General features: G+C 38.4%; 5 protein-coding genes across 9 annotated transcripts; 3 read left to right on the forward strand and 2 right to left on the reverse strand.

The window, feature by feature from the left end:
* The first annotated feature begins 373 nt into the window (after window positions 1-373).
* Window positions 374-2,914, forward strand: LOC112195376. 2 transcript variants are annotated; one of them, XM_024335794.2, is made up of 9 exons: window positions 374-532; window positions 1,169-1,245; window positions 1,337-1,402; window positions 1,497-1,594; window positions 1,697-1,734; window positions 1,829-1,916; window positions 2,004-2,339; window positions 2,431-2,496; window positions 2,630-2,914. In XM_024335794.2, the coding sequence occupies exons 2-9, from the start codon at window positions 1,182-1,184 to the stop codon at window positions 2,780-2,782; spliced, it is 909 nt and encodes a 302-aa protein (XP_024191562.1). In that variant the 5' UTR covers window positions 374-532; window positions 1,169-1,181; the 3' UTR covers window positions 2,783-2,914. The 2 variants fall into 2 exon arrangements, with proteins under 2 accessions (XP_024191562.1, XP_040372803.1); XM_040516869.1 differs by lacking the exon at window positions 374-532 and adding an exon at window positions 559-1,024.
* A 1,191-nt stretch (window positions 2,915-4,105) lies between these two features.
* Window positions 4,106-6,902, forward strand: LOC112195375 (uncharacterized protein At5g02240). Its single transcript, XM_024335793.2, has 7 exons — window positions 4,106-4,459; window positions 4,956-5,227; window positions 5,344-5,380; window positions 5,474-5,571; window positions 5,703-5,764; window positions 6,236-6,359; window positions 6,488-6,902. The coding sequence occupies exons 1-7, from the start codon at window positions 4,186-4,188 to the stop codon at window positions 6,605-6,607; spliced, it is 987 nt and encodes a 328-aa protein (XP_024191561.1). The 5' UTR covers window positions 4,106-4,185; the 3' UTR covers window positions 6,608-6,902.
* A 465-nt stretch (window positions 6,903-7,367) lies between these two features.
* On the forward strand, window positions 7,368-8,321 carry LOC112195377 (UPF0161 protein At3g09310). Its single transcript, XM_024335795.2, has 4 exons — window positions 7,368-7,564; window positions 7,664-7,723; window positions 7,807-7,947; window positions 8,025-8,321. Exons 1-4 carry the CDS (start codon window positions 7,387-7,389, stop codon window positions 8,081-8,083), a joined length of 438 nt encoding a protein of 145 aa, XP_024191563.1. The 5' UTR covers window positions 7,368-7,386; the 3' UTR covers window positions 8,084-8,321.
* Window positions 8,322-8,439: 118 nt separating this feature from the next.
* LOC112195372 (scarecrow-like protein 9) lies at window positions 8,440-11,868 on the reverse strand. Its single transcript, XM_024335783.2, has 2 exons — window positions 11,650-11,868; window positions 8,440-11,191 (listed from the first exon to the last, which is right to left on the reverse strand). The coding sequence occupies exon 2, from the start codon at window positions 11,077-11,079 to the stop codon at window positions 8,776-8,778; it is 2,304 nt and encodes a 767-aa protein (XP_024191551.1). The 5' UTR covers window positions 11,080-11,191; window positions 11,650-11,868; the 3' UTR covers window positions 8,440-8,775.
* A 1,473-nt stretch (window positions 11,869-13,341) lies between these two features.
* Window positions 13,342-18,329, reverse strand: LOC112195373 (telomere repeat-binding protein 5). Of its 4 annotated transcripts, none has more exons than XM_024335784.2 (12): window positions 18,207-18,329; window positions 18,084-18,112; window positions 17,552-17,617; window positions 16,848-17,014; window positions 15,904-16,747; window positions 15,530-15,721; window positions 15,354-15,413; window positions 15,183-15,262; window positions 14,711-14,946; window positions 14,298-14,612; window positions 14,156-14,219; window positions 13,342-13,759 (listed from the first exon to the last, which is right to left on the reverse strand). In XM_024335784.2, the coding sequence occupies exons 4-12, from the start codon at window positions 16,926-16,928 to the stop codon at window positions 13,607-13,609; spliced, it is 2,025 nt and encodes a 674-aa protein (XP_024191552.1). In that variant the 5' UTR covers window positions 16,929-17,014; window positions 17,552-17,617; window positions 18,084-18,112; window positions 18,207-18,329; the 3' UTR covers window positions 13,342-13,606. The 4 variants fall into 4 exon arrangements, with proteins under 4 accessions (XP_024191552.1, XP_024191554.1, XP_024191556.1 ...); XM_024335786.2 differs by having other exon boundaries at window positions 17,537-17,617; XM_024335790.2 differs by having other exon boundaries at window positions 13,745-13,886; window positions 18,207-18,324.
* Window positions 18,330-18,720: the final 391 nt, after the last annotated feature.

Genomic DNA, 18,720 nt, shown 5'->3' on the forward strand with positions numbered 1-18,720 from the left:
ATTAACCAGTCACCACTAGTCAGTCTAGTTTTCTAACAAGGGTGTGTTTGGAATTAGGAAAATTTGTAAGGGATAATTTGGACCTGAAAGGGTAGTGTAAGGTGGTGGCAAAACTGGAAATTTCTGGACAAATAGAGGGAGTCCACAAAATACAGCATCCTGTTCAACTTTTTCAACCCTTCAGAATTTCCTGCTTTCTTTCCTGTTAACTTCGATCTCCTCCTCCTCCTCATTTTATTGTTTACTTTAATGGAATTTTTTTAAATTAACCGAACGTGATTAAGATGAAAAAAATAATTGAGTATAGGCGTATTAGCCATTAAAAAATTCAGAAACTCGTGGGAATAAAGCCAAGCTTTGCCTATATAAACCCGCCTCTGCCTCTCTCATTCCTCCTCCCACTCCATCATTTCTTCAATACCTTAAGCAAAGAGCATTGCTTTCTCTCTTCAGAGTTCTCTTCTTGCAAGGAAGAAACTCTCTTTCAGTTTCTTTCTTTCTCTCCCTTATCGGGTAGTCACATTCTAATCTGGTGAGTTTCATGGTCATAGAAATGTTATTGCATTTCCAGTACTCCTTATTTTGAAGATTTGGGTTTTGATCATACCAGATTGCCATGATCATCTTTTTCTTCTTCATCCAAATAAAATATCATTGTTTTTAGTTCTTCTTGGAAAGACCCTTCAATGAGTAGTACCTGCTCCCTAAAGTTATGATACACTGGGGAAAGTGCTTCATAAAACACATGAACTTTGTTTAAACTTACTTTGATTGTAGCTGCTTTAGGCAGTAATCTATGTGCTTACATAAAGTAAGCACATCTTTTAAGTTATTAGGTGAACATACATTAGAGTTTAGATAACACCAATCAAAGCCATTGGTCCACCTCTTCTTGATTCAGTTTATACTAGAGGTTGTGGATTGTCCATTCAGAAACTAGGAAAGCCTTATCCTACCTAGCTTCCTGGTGCTGGCCTCAGAATCAGTTTGTCCCCCCTGTGCATACCCTTTTCCTCTTTTGGTGGTAATCTGAGTCAATAAGGGCCACTAATTACTTCTGCAAGGAAAAAACAATCAGTTTCAGCCTCAAAAGAAACTTAATATAAGCTTGTTTGGGTTAAAGCTATCATGCAACTTGGTATTCACTTCTTTTTGCCATCTTCTGAAGGTTTTCTGATCAAATGGAGTTCCATGAAGACCGTTACAGGCAGGCTCAGAGGCCAAAATATGATTGTCTTCTATTTGGTAAGACTTTTCCTTATGGTAATTTTCATGTCAAATTTTGAAAATACCTTGGAAAGTTCCATCTTAACCACTTGTTTGAACTTATCTGCAGATCTAGATGATACCCTTTATCCCCTAAGTACTGGTGTTGCTACTGCTTGCCGCAATAACATAGAAGGTAACTAATTTTGTTAACTCGGGTATAAGTTCAGAGACTATTTATTTTCTACTAATGCATATATTTGATCTCCCTATGTTCTTTTTTATTGTAGATTATATGGTTGAAAAGCTTGGCATTGAGAGGAGCATCATCCCTGAATTGGGTAACCTGCTGTACAAGAATTATGGAACTACAATGGCTGGACTTAGGGTACTGTTTGATATTTCCCCCATCTTCTTTTGGAATTTGTTTTTTTTTAATTGCTAAGAAGCTCATTAATGAAATACGTATTTTGGGTTTTCTTCCTTGCAGGCAATTGGCTATGACTTTGACTATGATGAATACCACAGGTGAGAAAAGCCTTTCTATTTGATTATTCTTTGACATATTCTTGGCGTTTTTGGTCCTGAAGTATTATTAACCTATGGATTTTCTATGCAACAGTTTTGTCCATGGTAGATTACCTTATGAGAACATAAAACCAGACCCTGTTTTGAGGAGTCTTTTGCTCAACCTGCCTTACAGGAAAATTGTAAGCACCTAGTCCTTTACTTAATATCCTAGTAAGGCCAAAGGTTTAAACTTCCTTCTAATTGATTCTGTTTTCTATGTGGAACAGATATTCACAAATGCAGACAAGGTCCATGCTGCTAAAGCACTAAGCAGGCTTGGTTTAGAAGATTGCTTTGAGGGAATTATCTGCTTTGAGACCCTCAACCCTATTCACAAAAGCACTGTTTCTGATGATGAAGATGACATTGAGTTTGTGGGATTAAGCACTGCTCAAATTCCTGCCACAACAACTACTAGTAGCTCTGAGATTTTTGACATCATTGCCCATTTTGCTCAAGCAAACCCCTCTTCAAAATTACCCAAAACCCCAATTGTGTGCAAGCCATCAGAAGCTGCCATAGAAAAAGCCCTCGAGATTGCCCACATTAACCCTCAGAGAACAGTAAGTTCTATATTTCTCTCTCATGGTTTTACTTGAATATCATTACCACACTACCATATTTACTAATGTTTTTAAATTTTGGATGGTTCAGCTGTTCTTTGAAGATAGTGTCAGGAACATACAAGCTGGCAAAAGAGTGGGTCTTCACACTGTGCTGGTAAGTCACTGGAAACTTTATAATTTTTATACCACAAATTATTGGCATAATTAGATAGGATAGGACTACAGATAACATATAGAATCAAGGATTTGGTCACTAACTGATGGTTTTAATTTTATTCAATGTACAGGTTGGCACATCACAGAGAGTTAAAGGTGCTGACTTTGCACTAGAAAGCATCCACAATCTGAGGGAAGCACTACCAGAGCTTTGGGAAGCTGATAGGAAATCTGAAGTTGGTTACCCTGGAAAAGTAGCAGTGGAAACTTCAGTCACAGCTTAGAGTAAAAATCATGTTTTGTGCCAACATGCACTAGTTTCTCTGAGGAAAAAAAAAATCATGTTTTTGGGGTCTCAATCCCCATTTGTCTATTTAAAATAAAGATATATAATTCATCTTTGATTTTAATTCTAATATACATGCTTGAGATTTACCAAGTAATTAGTCTGGATTTACTAATGGATCTTAAAAATGGGATAGTTTACGAGAGGAGCACAAATTGCTAATGGATCTAACTCGATAAAATCTGACAAGGGACTTCACAAAAATACTCATCAAGAAAATCACGATATGAGATTTAGGATTGATTATTTTGAGTATAGAATTGCTAAAGCATGAGTTTAGAGTTATGTTATGAAACTGAATGGAACATTCAATATTTTTCTTCAGACTATTAACGTGGACGTTTCTTTGACGTCTATCTTACTCCTTTGCCTCGTTCAATGGAAGCATAGGCCAAAGCAGTTATAATTATTAGAATCCAACTTCATGCTAATCACGCGATGTATATAATAACAAAAAGTTTAGTAGTATGTAAATAACTCGACATTTGTATCGAAAGGGACACACATGCGTATCTACATTTGATCATTCAAGTGCGTGGCGGTGGCATAATTGATCCGCTCCGCTAGAAGCAGTGTGAAAACGACATGTCCTAGATCACAGGTGATTATCATATGCAGTTCGATATTTTAAGCTTATTGATGACAATGAAATGTGGAGTCATTAGACACAACCAGACACTTGCGTTGACATCATTGACTAAAAATCACATGAAGTTTCTTGAATTAACTAATAACTTCAAAGAAAATTGCAATAGGTTTTGTGTTGTTTAGTGAGTAGTGTGTGTGAATAGCATTCATTTTCTTCACATGGCCTTGATTAGTTGGGTGGTTGGGAAAGAAACCGGTTTAAAGAATTTCCTTGGCTACAATTAGGAATGGGTCTTATAGAGTGACACGAAAATTTTAATACTCTATATCTGAAACCGTTAGATTAGTTCATGTTGTGAAGCTCCTAACAAATTAATCCAACTACATTGTACTGACTAGAGTTATGTGCATTATGAGCCGTGCAAACAGAGCTTCTGAGTTGTGGACATGTTTTTTTCAGTATTTTCTTCTCATATTTTGCCAAGTAAATAGAATCCATATATAGCAGAAAGATACATTATGTCATAATCAAGTGGTAAAGAGTTGTGAGAATTTACACCCACACAGTAACTGAGTAACAAAAACTTGATGAGGGTAAAAATTTGAAACTGTCAGAGATAAGGTTTTAGGTGATAGGCAAAGAATGAACCAGCAAAGGTTTTAGCTTTTCTCCTTCTATACAAGCTCTGGTTCAAGAATTTGGGGTTGCATTTTTGTGGGTTTATGGAAATTGTTCCGTACAACTAAGGTCTGATGGCAACGGTGGCAGCTGGACCACGTGTCCAGTTGGTGATATCAGATCATTACAATAATTTCCGTCAGTGTCATAAATGTAGTTGGGTCGCATTTCCACAAAGGTCGAGTCTTTCTTCTTATAAGTATTCCAGTTCATTGTTCTCTGCTTCATCTTTATCTTTGAGTCTTGAAAAGAGGGTGAGGAAGGGTTTTAGGAGAGGAGTGGCTATAACGGCGATGGCGGATTCGGGTACAAGCACAGTCCTTGTCACTGGAGCTGGTGGCAGAACTGGTACTTTTTTTTCTCATTCTCTCGTGGTTGTGTTGAATTGTTAAAAGATTGAATCTTTTTTATATTAATTGTTAAAGTCAAGATGGGTTCAGTTGTTTATGTGGTTTTGCACTGAAATTTAGATTTTTTTTTTTTTTTTTTTGCTGGGTTATTGATGCTGAGTCAGTGAGTCAATAGTCTTGTTTGTAGCTGCAATCGAAAATGGTTATTTAGGGGTGAAATTTGAAGTGGACCAATTACATTCATGAAGTCAACAGTGTAGGAGTTGAAACTAGAAAGAGAGATGCAATTAGGAACCGTGTGGAGAAGCATGTGTGATTGCAAGTTTGGCTGACAAATGCAATTAGGACTGAAATGAAGTCATTTTCTGAATTGTGTATATTTTGAGGTGTTGCTCAGATCTATGTCCATGAAAGTGGGAGGGGACCTTCTTCTTCTTTTTTTAATGTTAAGGAAGAGATTGTGAGTGTAATGTGTTGTTGGTTGATTTTCACAGGCAACATAGTTTATAAGAAGTTGAAGGAGAGGTCTGATCAGTATGTTGCTAGAGGTCTGGTTAGAACAGAAGAGAGCAAAGCTAAAATTGGTGGATCAGATGATCTTTATGTTGGAGATATAACAGATGCCGACAGCATTGTACCTGCGATCCAAGGTATCGATGCCCTCGTGATCCTTACAAGTGCTGTGCCAAAGATGAAACCTGGTTATGATCCAAGCAAGGGTGAGAGGCCCGAGTTCTACTTTGAAGATGGGCAATATCCTGAACAGGTAATTTTTCAACCATTGTTATGATTAGAATCTTGGTAAGTAGGAAGTCGTTGTAACAGTTGTTTTTGTAACCATTGTTTATCCTCCTTGTTTTAATACATGGTTTTGCTTCTTAGGTTGATTGGCTTGGACAGAAAAACCAAATTGATGCTGGTAGATTTTTTTATCCTTCTTTCCACTTGTTATTTGAACATGGTTTGTTCTAGCATTATGTCAATTTTGATTATGTATAATGATCCTTAACAGCTAAGGCTGCGGGAGTGAAGCAAATTGTATTGGTTGGGTCTATGGGTGGAACTGATTTGAGTAACCCCCTAAACAGCTTGGGTAATGGAAATATCTTGGTTAGTAATCCCTGTCTACATTTGAATTACCTCCTTTTCTGGTAGCTGTCAAGCCTAATATTTGTGGAAATGAAATTTCATCCTGCTTATATGATAATCAAAAAAGTATGATCCAAATGTCTGCTAAACAGGTTTGGAAGAGGAAGGCAGAGCAGTACTTGGCTGACTCTGGTATTCCATACACAATCATAAGGTTGGTCCAGTTGTAATCCTCAAGCACAGTATTCTTAGTTGGTGGATCTTATAATGTCATTGGCTGGTTTTTCTTATAATCATGTGTATTGATGACAGCAAACCTCGCAACTGAAAAAGTAGTAAGCCTGAGCATTGGTACCTACTTTGCTTTGACTTTTATACTCTAATCTTCAACAAAAGATGTTAGAGAACTTCTGAAACGCCCACAGAATACATTGTTCTTGTGGTCCCTCATAGCTTAGGGTACTGAAGCTTAGTTGCTTGAACCAAAGACAGAAATCTAGATTCAGTTTCCTTTCAAGTTTTACTGTGATATAATTACAACTTTTGGATATGAGCATACCAGTCAAGTGTATGCAAATCACCACATCTTGGTAGCTGGTAATGATGGATACCAGTCACTACATGATCATTTATTCGGTAATTCTCTTTGACTAGCCAATTAACTTGGAGCTTTATGGCTGATCAGGGCTGGAGGCTTGCAAGACAAACAGGGTGGTGTTCGTGAACTTCTTATTGGGAAAGATGATGAGCTTCTGAAGACGGAGACAAGAACCATTACTAGGGCTGACGTCGCAGAAGTCTGCGTTCAGGTATATATGTGCTGTCAAAATGAACAATTTCCTAATTTCCTGGGAAGCCGTCCATTTTTGGTCACTGGTGGAGTGGTGGTGCATTCTACTGATTTGCTTACTTTTTCATGCCCCTTTATTTTGATCAGGCATTGCAATTTGAGGAGGCCAAAAACAAGGCATTTGATTTAGCCTCCAAGCCTGAGGGAACCGGAACACCTACCAAAGATTTCAAGGCTCTCTTTTCCCAGATCACCACTCGTTTTTGATTTAATGCTGTCCCAATTTCCGCCTCAAGTGTTATGTTAAAACATCTAATTTCCATCTTGTTGTACTGCCTGCAAACAAGATTTGAGATTTACTCTTGTGGGGAAAGAAGAGTAATAACTAGTATATGAGCATGTCTATGGCAGTGAAGCAATCTTAGAGTTGTATTCAAGGGGTTTCATCCCCTAGCTTATGAAAGGGTACATCTTTATTGGGTGCTCTCAACTTCAAATAATCTAGGTTTGATGTATGACTACCCTTCTTGATAATGGGAGCTATGCTAGTTTTACAAGGAAATTTGGTGTATGACTACCCTTCTTGATAATGGGAGCTATGCTAGTTTTACAAGGAAATTTGGTTTTCCCCTGCTTATTTATATTGTTCATATGAAAAGCCTGTGTCCAATTTGGGTTAAAAAAAACATCACCAATTGATTGCAAATATATAATACTATGATCATTTCTACACAAGATGATAAGAAGACAATAGAAATGAAAGTGTTTTTATAAACAAATAGTACCAAAATTTTGAGTTATTTTGAGTCGGTCGACATTTTGATTTCCAATATTCTAAAACTATCACATTGTTTTAGAGTGTTGGAAATTGACCCAAATTATAGAAACTGTTTGTATCATTTACTCAAAATGAAATCGTTCAAATGTAGCTAACTAGCTATTGAAGGTTACTACTTTTTTTTTTAATTTTACTCGAACACACGAAACGACGTCGTCCTCGCGAACCTATAAATAAAGTTGGCTCCACTTCTCAAACGCAGCTGAAAATGGCGGTTGTTAACTACCATCAACCTCTGGGTTTAGCTGTTCAGCCCCAATCCCAAAACCCTAACTTCAATTCCCGCAAAATTTACCGAACCCAACTCAATACCTTGAATTCTCGACGGCGCGGAGTAGTCAATTGCTTGAATGGAGACTCAGACTCCAACCCAAACAGTCCACAAGGTACTTCTCTCTCTCTCTCACTCACTCACTCACTCCCCAAAAACCCTAACTTCAATTTCAGCAACAAATTGAAATCGTTCAAGTTGGATTGTGTATCAGATGAGGAAGTGAACAGTTTGGGAGTCAAAGCCGCGTTGTCGATGCTCAAATTCTACAAAAGTAAGCTTCTTTTTCGTTCTGTGAAAAACTGGGAATGGTGGGTTTAAGCAAATTGTTGCAATTTTGGTGTGGAAAAAAAACAGGGGAGATCTCGCCTTTGATGCCGAAAAGTTGCCGGTACGTACCGACTTGCAGTGAGTACTCGATGGAAGCTTACAAGAGATATGGGGTTGCAAAAGGTACAGTCTTGACTGCTTGGCGTCTCTGCCGCTGCAATCCCCTAGGTAATTTCTTGTTCTTGATTTTCTTGTGTTTGATTTTGGGGCTTTTGAGTTTATTTGAATTCGGTTGTTTTTTGCAGGTGGTTCTGGTTATGATCCTCCTCGATGGTTCAATGAGCCAAATATGCCCGAAGAATAACACAATCCCATTTGTTGTTCTGCTATGAAATTCTGGTTGTTTATGTTATAAGCAGTGTGTGCCATAGTCATACATGGTTGAAATTAAATTCGAAATGATTGCATAAAGATGAGCCTAGATTGCATTATTTTATAGGCAGAAGACTACTGTCTAATCCATGATATATGTAGTATAAGGATTGGTGCTAATGTGGTACCAAATCAAAGGAATAAAGGATGAATGATTATATTGGCAAATATCAGTTGGTGGGTCTCATTGTGCAATGAAGAAGCACCTTTGCTTCAGGGATGACTAGTGAACTATAATCAAAAGGGATGCTTTCATAACACACAAGCAGGTATTATACAAACTCGAAGAAAAGGAAAAATTGTATTTTATCTAGCTGAAATCAGAATACCCCTAGTGGAGTAAATGTACATCACAACTACTATCAACTAGTGAAGAGAAGTGTTGTATGATAATTCTGAAAGATTTCTACAAAGGAACATCAAAGCAGGGCTCTATGACAGTGTTACAATAATCAAAATCAACGATCGAAACCAGCTACCACATTTACCTGCCAAATTACCAACGAAGCAATCAACTTATGAAGAGCATAAATCGATTAACACAACTACCTTGACTCAACCCGGTATCCCCTTGAAAAGCGAAGAAGCAGATTACAAGCACTAATAATGTGGCTTTCAAGCTCCTTACGAAGGTTTCCAAGCAGAAATGGCAAATATGGTCCGTCCCTTCCATCCCTGCAACAGCCAGCGCCCATCTTCATCGATAACAAAATCCTTGTGGTAACTAGATTTCACTTTCCGAGCCGCCAGCTTCACAAGTTCTCTGTCGAAAGGTATTTGCACAAACCCAGCCCTCAAGTTGCGGACCTGCCACTGCTTGTAGGATTCTGGCCTTTCCACTCTTTCCCATCCCTCACAAGCTATAACATTCAAAGCCTCCCTGCCAATTATCTCTTTCTCAATCACCATCCTCTCCCGATCCTCGCGGGGTACAACTGTTTCGAGCATGTCAAACATTGAAGAAAAATGAAATAAAGCCTCTCGGAACCTGGTGACAAAGAAGGGGGCGTTGTACGCTCCATTAATAACTCCATGGATGAAAATGTCTGGATTAGTTCTCCTTATCAGATTAAGAACCCTATTTCGAGCACTGTCCACAGCCACACTTTCATCAAGCAAGTTCTTACCCCGATACAAACAGTTCACAACAAGAAACTCATCCCTTCCAATTTTTAGTTCCTCAAGTGTAATGTTTTCCCATTTCTTTGCAATAGCATTGTACTCAAATGGCACGTGGAATGTCTCAGCATAAGCTGCCAAGCGACGTCCTGTTTCCTCTACTCCTTCAGCGGGCCGGAATCCTGGTTGCGGAAATTCAATTCCAGTAATCCGAAGCTTTGGGGGTCCACCCTCCCTCATTGCGATCCTCTGAATAAGGGTAGGCCATTGGAAACCATAATGGATACCAAAAACTATGACATGGAGTCTCATCGCTTTTTGTGATGAAGTCATTATGGTCTTGTTTGAGACAAAATTAGACAACTTAGTAAATGGACATGCAGCAAGGAAAAGATGGTAAGCTTTCAAGACATCAGCAGCAGGTGTTCTTTTGCTAACAAAGCCTTTATAGATCTGGCTACCAGTACCAGCCAAGCGAGCCTCGAGGCCATCAGCAAAGCAATGAGCCAGTCTCTGAGTCCCATCTCCAAAAGGCGAAGAATGCAGCCTCACCTTCTTCAGCAGCTCATTTGCAGTCCTATGATCATCAGCTGCAACTGCTTGTGCAACAGTAATGAGGAGACTTCTCAAATCCACAACATCCTTTTTGTTACCACTTTGTTTCTTACCACGACCTTTTCCTCCATTTGATCCTTTGGATTTCTCTTTCTGAGGCACACTTTTGATCATTCCATTCTGCAACTGCTCCCGTTTGGATATTAAGTGCTCTTTACCCTCTCCTAAGCTACAAAGTAAAATCTTATCAAACATCTCTGATCGCAGAGTAGATTCAGTAGAAACTGCCGCTTGCTTGCTACTCCTATTTTCTTCCACATCCTCATCATCCTCCCTATACGGATTCTTCCTCCCCCTTGGACCACAGGAAGAACACTCCCCTTCATCCTTTTTCTCCGGTTTAACAACTTCCTCATCAGTCCTAACCTTCAAAGCTTGAGCCGACAACCAATTCACATCAAGATCAACAACCAAATTAGTCTCACCAGGCAGAAACCTACTAGCCTCTTCAACCCCCTTATTGAACTGCCAAACAGATCGAGTCTCAGTACTGAAATCAGGGACGTGAAGACTGCTACTAGGAGATTCCACCAGCCCATCCAGGCTACTGACCATAGTTGAAGAGCCATACGATGAATGGGAAATGTTATAAGGTGGAAGACCTTGAAATTGAGACATATATCCACCTGGACTTTGAATCCAGGTACCATCACTGAAATAGCTACCACTGTTACTACTACTAGTAATATAGCTGCTGCCATTTCCAGAGAAACCACTGTTACTACTACTAGAAGTAATATAGTTGCTGCTGTTTCCCGAGAAACCATCATCTGGGATCTCACCATATGGAACTGAAAAATCATGGTTTACTTCTGGGGAAGGGGGATATTTCTTTCCAAGGACATCATAGAATGACTTCTCGGCTGCTTGAAGTTCCAAAGACTCTTGAAGCATGCAAGTCTTATCCTCCATGTCTTCTTCCATAAGCATCTGGTTAATGTATTTCAAGACTTCATCTGAAAAGTCACAATCTTCCTCCTCATGACTCAAGCTCGAGACAGACGATAAATCATTTGGGGTTAGATCGGGTCTAGGGTAATTGAATTCCCTATAATCGCTACCTAAGAAAGGATGACTACTAAATGGGGATTGGGGCACAATGTTCTGATGTGAAAGAATGGAAAAAGGTCGGTTGCTTAATCGAACTCCATTTAAAGAATCAGAGAAACTCCGCAGACGCGGATCCATTGTCATCAACTTTGTTACCTCAACAGACAAATCCCAAATCCCAAATCCAACTCCAAATCCCAGTACAGTTTTTCAAAAGCAGCAGAATTTCCTTGCAAATTAGATTCCTCCTTCAATCCTATAAAAACCGTTAAAATACAAGAATGAAAATCAAAACCTCCCCAAGTAGATCTAAAAACATGGCCCCTTCAGAGATGCACAAGCAATCGAGTCTTAAACTAAATTTAATTATGAACTTCCAACTCTATCGTCTCCACAGAAAAACGCCAAATCCAAAGGCACTTGGTATCTTTATCAAAAGCAAAAGAATTTCCTTCCAAATTTAGTATCCTTCTTCAACCCATTACAATACTAAAGCTTCAAGATTCAAAAAACCAATTAAATTTTCTTAACCCAAGGAAAAGACTAAAAATTTCATAACATAATCAGAGAAAGAAACTGAATTTATCTATAAAATCTAAAGGGCATTATCTATTTCAATTTGAAGGTCAACCATAAACAAAGAAAACTTTAACAATAAGACAACAACACAGAAATGCTCAGGAACAGAACCTCAAACATAGTAAAAGCTCTCACCTTTGACTTGCCTGAGCTCACTGAGAGAGAGAGTCAGAACAGAGATGAAGCAGAGAAACGGAACTCAGAGGAGGTCTCGTGGTTTTTTAAGGTTGTGTTTACCGGGTTATTGGACGAAAGACAGCCGTTGATTTAGGGACCGTTCCAATGTCACCGCTTATAGACGGTCCTTTTCCCACTGACTATCTTTTTGGGGGTCAATTCTCCCACAGAATCGACCTCTTTCTCTTCCATTTGGCTTCCTAAAACTATTATGGTCGTCTGGACTTCAACCCCCATCCCACGTGGACACGTACTTTGTCTTTTGCAAGACAATCTCACTCGTCCTTTTTATTTTTGTCTGAAACATTGAACCTCAGTCATTGACCGTTTGGATCTTCTCTCACTTTCACGGGTTCACGGGCCATGGTTTTGAGTTTGATGGAATTCCTACCTTCACTGGTTTCGGTAGTTTGTCCATGTATTGCTAATTTGCTATAGTATTTTCTTTACTGTTATGAGGATAACCATACATTTTTGGGTCAAGTAGACAAGTCATAGATTTCAAACTAGGATGAGGAATTTGCATTTTAGGACAACCTTACTATCACAACGTTAAGAAATAGGAATCGATCATTCCTGAAAATTAGTGAAGTCTATATTACTCACCCTGTAGAAATATGCCTCCATAAAACTTAAAAATCAAGTATGTAACTTTGTTGATTTTAGTGGGAATCCCAATAATTCACCTTTAAAAAATGTAGTAGAGACACATATCAATGAGAGAATCCCATTCATTCTCAAAAAAATGTTACAGAATCACTCAGAAATGGAAATGAGTAAGAAAGATGGAAGGAAAACGAATAAGAACATAAGAGGGCGGGGATATTTCCAAAAGTAGTAAAGGACCACCAATCCAAGAAAGAAACTGTGAGCAGAAAAAAGAACAGGGGCTTGGTATCAAAAGCAGAGAGGACCACCAAATTGATGACCAAATTATCATTCAGATTGAGAGTGAAAAACGTGTCCATCGCGTTTGTAAGTTGACTCATCCTTTTGGGCTTTGTTTTCCACCAACAATGCAATGAAAAAATACCAAACTTTGAAGAATGGTGTTTGATGGTCATTGGTCAAAAACATGTTTGGCCATTACTATCATTTTCCATGCCAATGTATTTCATCGACCAAATACAAAGGACTTTGTTTTTAGTAGAAATCGAATCCTCTCCAAATCTGGAATTCAAGGCAAAATCTAATATTTAATCAGGGATCTTACAAGGTTGTGCTTATATTAAGAGCTGACCTGACCTAATACTTAATGCCATAGATGATTCTGGTTACAATGATCGACGAAATACAAAGGACTTTGTTTTTAGTAGAAATCAAATCCTCTCCAAATCTGGAATTCAAGGCAAAATCTAATATTTAATCATGGATCTTACAAGGTTGTGCTTATATTAAGAGCTGACCTGACCTGACCTAATACTTAATGCCATAGATGATTCTGGTTACAATGAGCCTTAAAATACTTTGGCAAACCCCAGCTGATCACATGCCTTTAACTAAGAGGATTGAAAAAATTGACTTGCGGGAGAATAAAATCTCTGACAGAGAATCCAACAATTGGTAATATGATGTGCTCATTTCCTGGTACATGTTATCAATAACACTTTCATTGCAAGAAAGAAAAAAAGAAAAAGAAGACAACAGATGTGAAAGTTCAACCAGGGGAGGACCGCAAGTGAATCAACTGTGAGCATATTCTTGTTGCAGAAACAATCATTTACATAACACACAACACTGTTACACTGGGAAAGAAAAGCTGGCTTGGCATCTAGTGAATCGAGTGAAAGTAGCATATTACATTAGGGTCATTTACATGACAATTTTTCTATCTGTCAGCTTTACATACAATTTACGAAATTGCGAGATTGCGAATTCTAAAGTTAAGCTTTATTTACCCGCTACATCTGAGTTCTCAAGCTGCTGCTCTGAGCTGCTGCTTGGCTTGCCGCTGAGACCAGTAGGCATGGGCGGCTAGGACTCTGTCCAAAAGCTCCTGAGGAACAGGTTCTCCTCTCCTTTGCTGAGGTGAGATCCTTGCTGTGTGCACCAATGTTTTCCACTTGTCCTGCACCATTCCCATTTTCCACATTTGCTTAAAATTTCTACATTTCCCGACTGCTTTGAGACCAAAGCCAATATTAAGGGTGCACATGGTGTTTAACTATTCAAACTTGACAAAGCCTTGATCCCAACTAGAAGAAGTTAAGAAAAGACTTGTTATATTCACAGCCAGAAATCTAATTCGATACAATTTGATATCTTATGCCATCTTACTATATGTTACATAAAAATAATAGAAACGAGGATGAAAGAAGATACAAAAAAAATAGCTTAAAATTTAATAGGCGAGGAAAGTGAATTTTTGTTGGTATAATTTACAAACCATTCAGGAAGTTTTGCCGAAAAATTGTTGAAAAAAGAAAAAGAAAAATCTACTCTGTAAATTAAATAGAACGCTCACCTTCAAATCCACATAAGTTCGATGTTTTGCATTATCAAAAGCACGCATTTTAACATCACGCCACCTGCAAAGCAAGAAAGTAGACGCGTTGTACGACTAAATATTCATCAACCCTAGCAAAAAGGACAATAAGCAAACCAACCTTCCTGTTCCAAGTTTCTCAACAGCCTGAACTAATGCTTCTACTTCTGAAACAGAGAAAGGTCTCCTCATCCGGCGCTGTACATATGCTGGATGCCCAGATCTCCTATGAAAAGGAACCACAGCCAGTGGCTTTGCGTTAATTGGTGGAACTGCAACCAGAGCTTGGGATGCTGGTGGGGTTTTGTCAATTGAAGTACTAGCAAAAGAGGGCACTGCATTCAAGCCTTTGTCAACACAGCTACCCAAATTGGTTGCTGGAGGATTCAGGGAGACATTTGAAGTCCCTGGTCGTGAGACCAAAGATGCAGAATGCCTGAAAACAGAACATAATGCCATATATATGAGCTTCAACAGAGGGTAAAGAACCACAACATGATTGTTCATTTCATTAGCTACTTATAATATCATTACCTGGTTAACTCTTGAGTTCTGCCAGAAACAGAGGAAGGATCATTGCCGCATTGAGAATATATAAGCTTGGAATGTTTGGGCTCCAAGGTAAAACCCAAATTGTCAAGCTTGTCATCATGCGAAATCCCAGTCTGAAGTAATGTTTTGCTGTCATCTCTGACCTTCTTTCCCTGAACTAGGATCCCAACATGTAATCCCTCTCCAAGTATAGAAGTTACAGCCTCCATTACTGTCCTCTACACAAAAATTATACATCAGATATATCACCAATTAAATTGGAATATAATAATATGACTTCCTTAATATACTCTGTTCCCAATTCCCAACATAATCAAGAGAATAACAATCTATGCAAGAAATGGAAAGAAAATGCCTCACAATTCTTCATACTGGTGTCGCAAAAGTACAAACCCAGGAAAAATATGCCACAACCAGTAATTTATGAGCCCGTGACCTCAGGGAGAACACATACCTTCAATGAACCAACAGTTGCAGTTGTAGGAATTTCAAAGAAAAGTTCGGGAACTTTGAAGGATTTAATACTCAGCCTCACTGATTAACAAAAGGAAGTGTGTAAGAAACTTTAGAGTAAACGACAAATATGAAGAAAGACTGCAGTAAAGGTCCTCACAGACACTCTTACCATTACGATCATTGGACTTGGAAGGTTCTCGACCTGTTGTTGAGGATGACCGTCCAATTGCTGCATGCAAGAGCTGGATTATTCAACCAAACTTGAAGATATACCTAAAACCTAAAGCCTAAGTGCAAATGAAGAGTATATAAGATATGAAAAGCAGACAGCAATCATCCTCGAACCTGCGTTGCAGTTGCCACCATCTTCTCTCTTGTCAGGTGAACTGCATATGTTTTCACAGTTACAGCCTCTATCAGACGTAGTAAATGGCCTCCGGTTAAAGAAATTTCTCTTCTTAAAAGGATAAATCTTCTGTGATCTTTGATGTGCGTAACAAGGTCTCCCATTACGGTAAACTTGCTTTATTTTCCCATCTAAAGGCATTAATTCAACATCAAAGCTATTATATATCATAAAGAACATAACTGTCTAGAAAGGTGTGATCAATACACCAGAAGTACACTAGTGAAAGAGGGTTCCATGGAACCTAACAGACTAATCATAGCACCTATACTGTACCTTACTTAAAACAACAGTGGATTGTAAAGCCAATTACCAGTTCTATGATAACCCCCAATCTTCATATCTGGAGCTATTCTCCAGTGCTTGGATGCTGACAGATTCTTTATTTTCCTATCACCAACAGATGTGTGCTCAAACTCCTCTACCATGGTACAGGGTTGGACATACCCAACAGAATTTTCGTCATCATCTCTACTAACTACTTTAACACAATGGCAGGGGAAAGAACCATGAATTTTGCATTCCCCTGAAAAAGGAACCTTTACATCATGTTCAGAACAGACCAATTCAGGAGGCTTTCCTTCCATTTCTAGCAAATCTTCTGAACAGACTAAAACATTGGCTTTTCCATCCTTTACACTTGTATCCTTTGATGGTTCAGCCTCTAGTTTCCTCTTTAGTACAACATGTGCTTTGTCTTCCTCTTCAATATAATCCCCAGATAAGAAACAGTCACTGATTACTTTGTTAGAATAGCTTCCACAAGAAGAACTGCTGTCAACCGTACCCAACTTTTTAGCAAAACAAACCTTCCCCGAGTGAACATTAGTTTTTGATGTCCCACTCATCTCAAAACTAAAGTTTTCTTGTAGATGTGAAAACTGATTCAGAGTATGACTTTGCCCTTGCACCCCACAGGCACGGAAAGAGGCTTCTTCATCACAGCTTCCCCACTCACAAGGTTCTTCCTTCAATGAGTTTCCTTTATTCTGTTGCTTCCTTATGGTATCATCAAATGTGTAATGAGGATCCTTTCCACTAGAAGCATTACTAGGTAGAGGTTTTTCACTCTCCAATAGTTTACCAGCTACACTAGCCAAAATCTCAAACGCATGAATCTGGTTGCCTTCAAGTTTCTTCCTGATAGGTCCCTTTCCCTAAACCAAGGATGACAGAATGAGATCAGGAGTAACTACTTACGCACAAAAGAAAAGTTACCACGCAACCATAAGATGGATCATGGGAGCTTTTATTTACCCTAGCTGATCTAGAAGCTCGAGGAACCTCAGGCACTTGGTAGCCATTGAAGCCATAATCCACCCTCCTCTGCGGTACCATATCTCAGAGATTCATCACAAGTAGAAAAAGTCATCAGCTAAACTTAACAAGCTTTCTTTATGTTCCAAGGCCGCCTGAATGAGACCCTGTCAAAAAACAAAAAACAAAAATTCATCAAACAGATCATGGCCTTTCTTTATATCAAATGATACTCTTTCCATGAATATGATCTTAGTTTTTTCATGCTTTTCAGCAGTTAGACCAATTGGTGAAGAAAAACAATTTTTAAAGCAGAATCTAGCTCTGCGGCTAACAAGTGTACAACAACAACCAGTTTATTGCAGCAAAGGAAAACTCAAGACACACTGAACAACAGGAGATCATGATAAAAACAAAATTCCCAAAAATTTCTGCAAAACCAAATGCAGTCCTCCTTATGGATCTTTACCTCTGCAATTTCATTTATTCACCCAATAACTTCTTCATTTCATCAAGAAAACGAGAAAAAAAAAATCATTTTCCTTACATCTACTTTCAAATCTTCGAAAGTGTTAACTAAATAAAAATGAAATTTAGACTAAGGTATCAATAAGCAAACAGAGGAAAATCAAATGCACAGGTGAGTGGAACAGTGAATGTCCAGTGTTAAAACAGACAAGAAGGCTAACAGTTAATTACAGAACCTCAAATTCATCCCATTGTAGAAAACAATATATGCCAACCAGAACCTAGATTGCACCCTTCAATTTCTGCAAAACAAAACAAAAATCACACTTTCTTATGTCACAAAGACCAATTTAAAAATGCATATTAACAATCTACACCATTAATAAAACAACAAGTAAAAAACGTTAAACCCTGGCAGGACATAGAAACGGCAGATCCCAAACACCTCATGGTCATGGAGACCAGACCTGACTCTCCCATTTGTTTAATCAAGGCCTCCATACAGTTAACTACTTCAAAATCATATATATATAAATATATATAAATTCACAAAATGTTGGAATTGAAATTCCACCAGAAAAGTGAGCGGACATGAAAATGACAGGAGAATTAAAGATCAAAACTTGAAGAAAATTGAAAAGAAACAAAACCAAAAAAAAAAAAACTGAGATTGTATAAACAGAAATGCAAGAAAAAATAATCTGGGTCCTCATTTTTCATGAACAAGTAAGTACCTTTGATCAGACCAAAAAAAAAAATAATAAGTACCTTTGATCGATGAACACAGAAACCTCAACCTGAAAAACAGAGAGAATTAAAGTTGTTATTTTTGTTTGGAAGAGGAACCAAAAAAGACAGTGCTTGTTGTAAATTACAAAAAATAATTCTCACCTATGAAAATGGGTTGTGTCTGATCACCAAAAACCCCCAGAAAAACCACCCAACTAGTTTTCTTAAACCCCCCAACTGTTTATAAAGTTTGAACCTCATCCTCATAATTGAGCCAGCCGGTAACTCCTGGGGGGGTTTACCGGTTGCACTAGTTAACAAAACCACTTGGACCAGTTCCTGCGTCTAGGACACATCACTTCTGTATCTGACACGTGTAGGTCTCTCCACTATTGGGGGTTAATCTTATCTCGTTCACAAAAATAGTAAAACCCCCTCGTTTTGGGTAGAGAAAAGTTTCCTTGGTCGTCTCATTTTGGGGTAAATTGGAAAATGCAATTGACCGTACCGTACACCAGTTTGAAGAAATTATCAAATTGTCCCAAACTACCACGTGTATGTGGCGGAAAAATATGTTCATGAAAGAATTTGTTTGCCTTAATTGATCAGTCTGTGTGTATTAAGTGTTTTTATCTTATTAATCGTGATTTACAGATACGTGTTATTCTCGCTTATA

Source organism: Rosa chinensis, chromosome 3 (assembly GCF_002994745.2).
Source record: "Rosa chinensis cultivar Old Blush chromosome 3, RchiOBHm-V2, whole genome shotgun sequence".
Classification (NCBI taxonomy): domain Eukaryota; kingdom Viridiplantae; phylum Streptophyta; class Magnoliopsida; order Rosales; family Rosaceae; genus Rosa; species Rosa chinensis.

Coding starts and splice junctions, on each gene's coding strand:
- LOC112195375 (XM_024335793.2), top strand. CDS start 4,186: ATGGCAACGGTGGCAGCTGGACCACGTGTCCAGTTGGTGATATCAGAT. Junction 5,765..6,235: donor ATTCCATACACAATCATAAG/GTTGGTCCAGTT, acceptor ATGGCTGATCAG/GGCTGGAGGCTTGCAAGACA. Junction 6,360..6,487: donor TCGCAGAAGTCTGCGTTCAG/GTATATATGTGC, acceptor TATTTTGATCAG/GCATTGCAATTTGAGGAGGC.
- LOC112195373 (XM_024335784.2), bottom strand. CDS start 16,928: ATGGTACCGCAGAGGAGGGTGGATTATGGCTTCAATGGCTACCAAGTG. Junction 15,414..15,529: donor TGGTGGCAACTGCAACGCAG/GTTCGAGGATGA, acceptor TCTTGCATGCAG/CAATTGGACGGTCATCCTCA. Junction 14,947..15,182: donor CAACTGTTGGTTCATTGAAG/GTATGTGTTCTC, acceptor ATTTTTGTGTAG/AGGACAGTAATGGAGGCTGT.
- LOC112195372 (XM_024335783.2), bottom strand. CDS start 11,079: ATGACAATGGATCCGCGTCTGCGGAGTTTCTCTGATTCTTTAAATGGA.
- LOC112195377 (XM_024335795.2), top strand. CDS start 7,387: ATGGCGGTTGTTAACTACCATCAACCTCTGGGTTTAGCTGTTCAGCCC. Junction 7,565..7,663: donor CAACCCAAACAGTCCACAAG/GTACTTCTCTCT, acceptor ATTGTGTATCAG/ATGAGGAAGTGAACAGTTTG. Junction 7,948..8,024: donor CTGCCGCTGCAATCCCCTAG/GTAATTTCTTGT, acceptor TGTTTTTTGCAG/GTGGTTCTGGTTATGATCCT.
- LOC112195376 (XM_024335794.2), top strand. CDS start 1,182: ATGGAGTTCCATGAAGACCGTTACAGGCAGGCTCAGAGGCCAAAATAT. Junction 1,595..1,696: donor CTACAATGGCTGGACTTAGG/GTACTGTTTGAT, acceptor TCTTCCTTGCAG/GCAATTGGCTATGACTTTGA. Junction 2,340..2,430: donor ACATTAACCCTCAGAGAACA/GTAAGTTCTATA, acceptor TGGATGGTTCAG/CTGTTCTTTGAAGATAGTGT.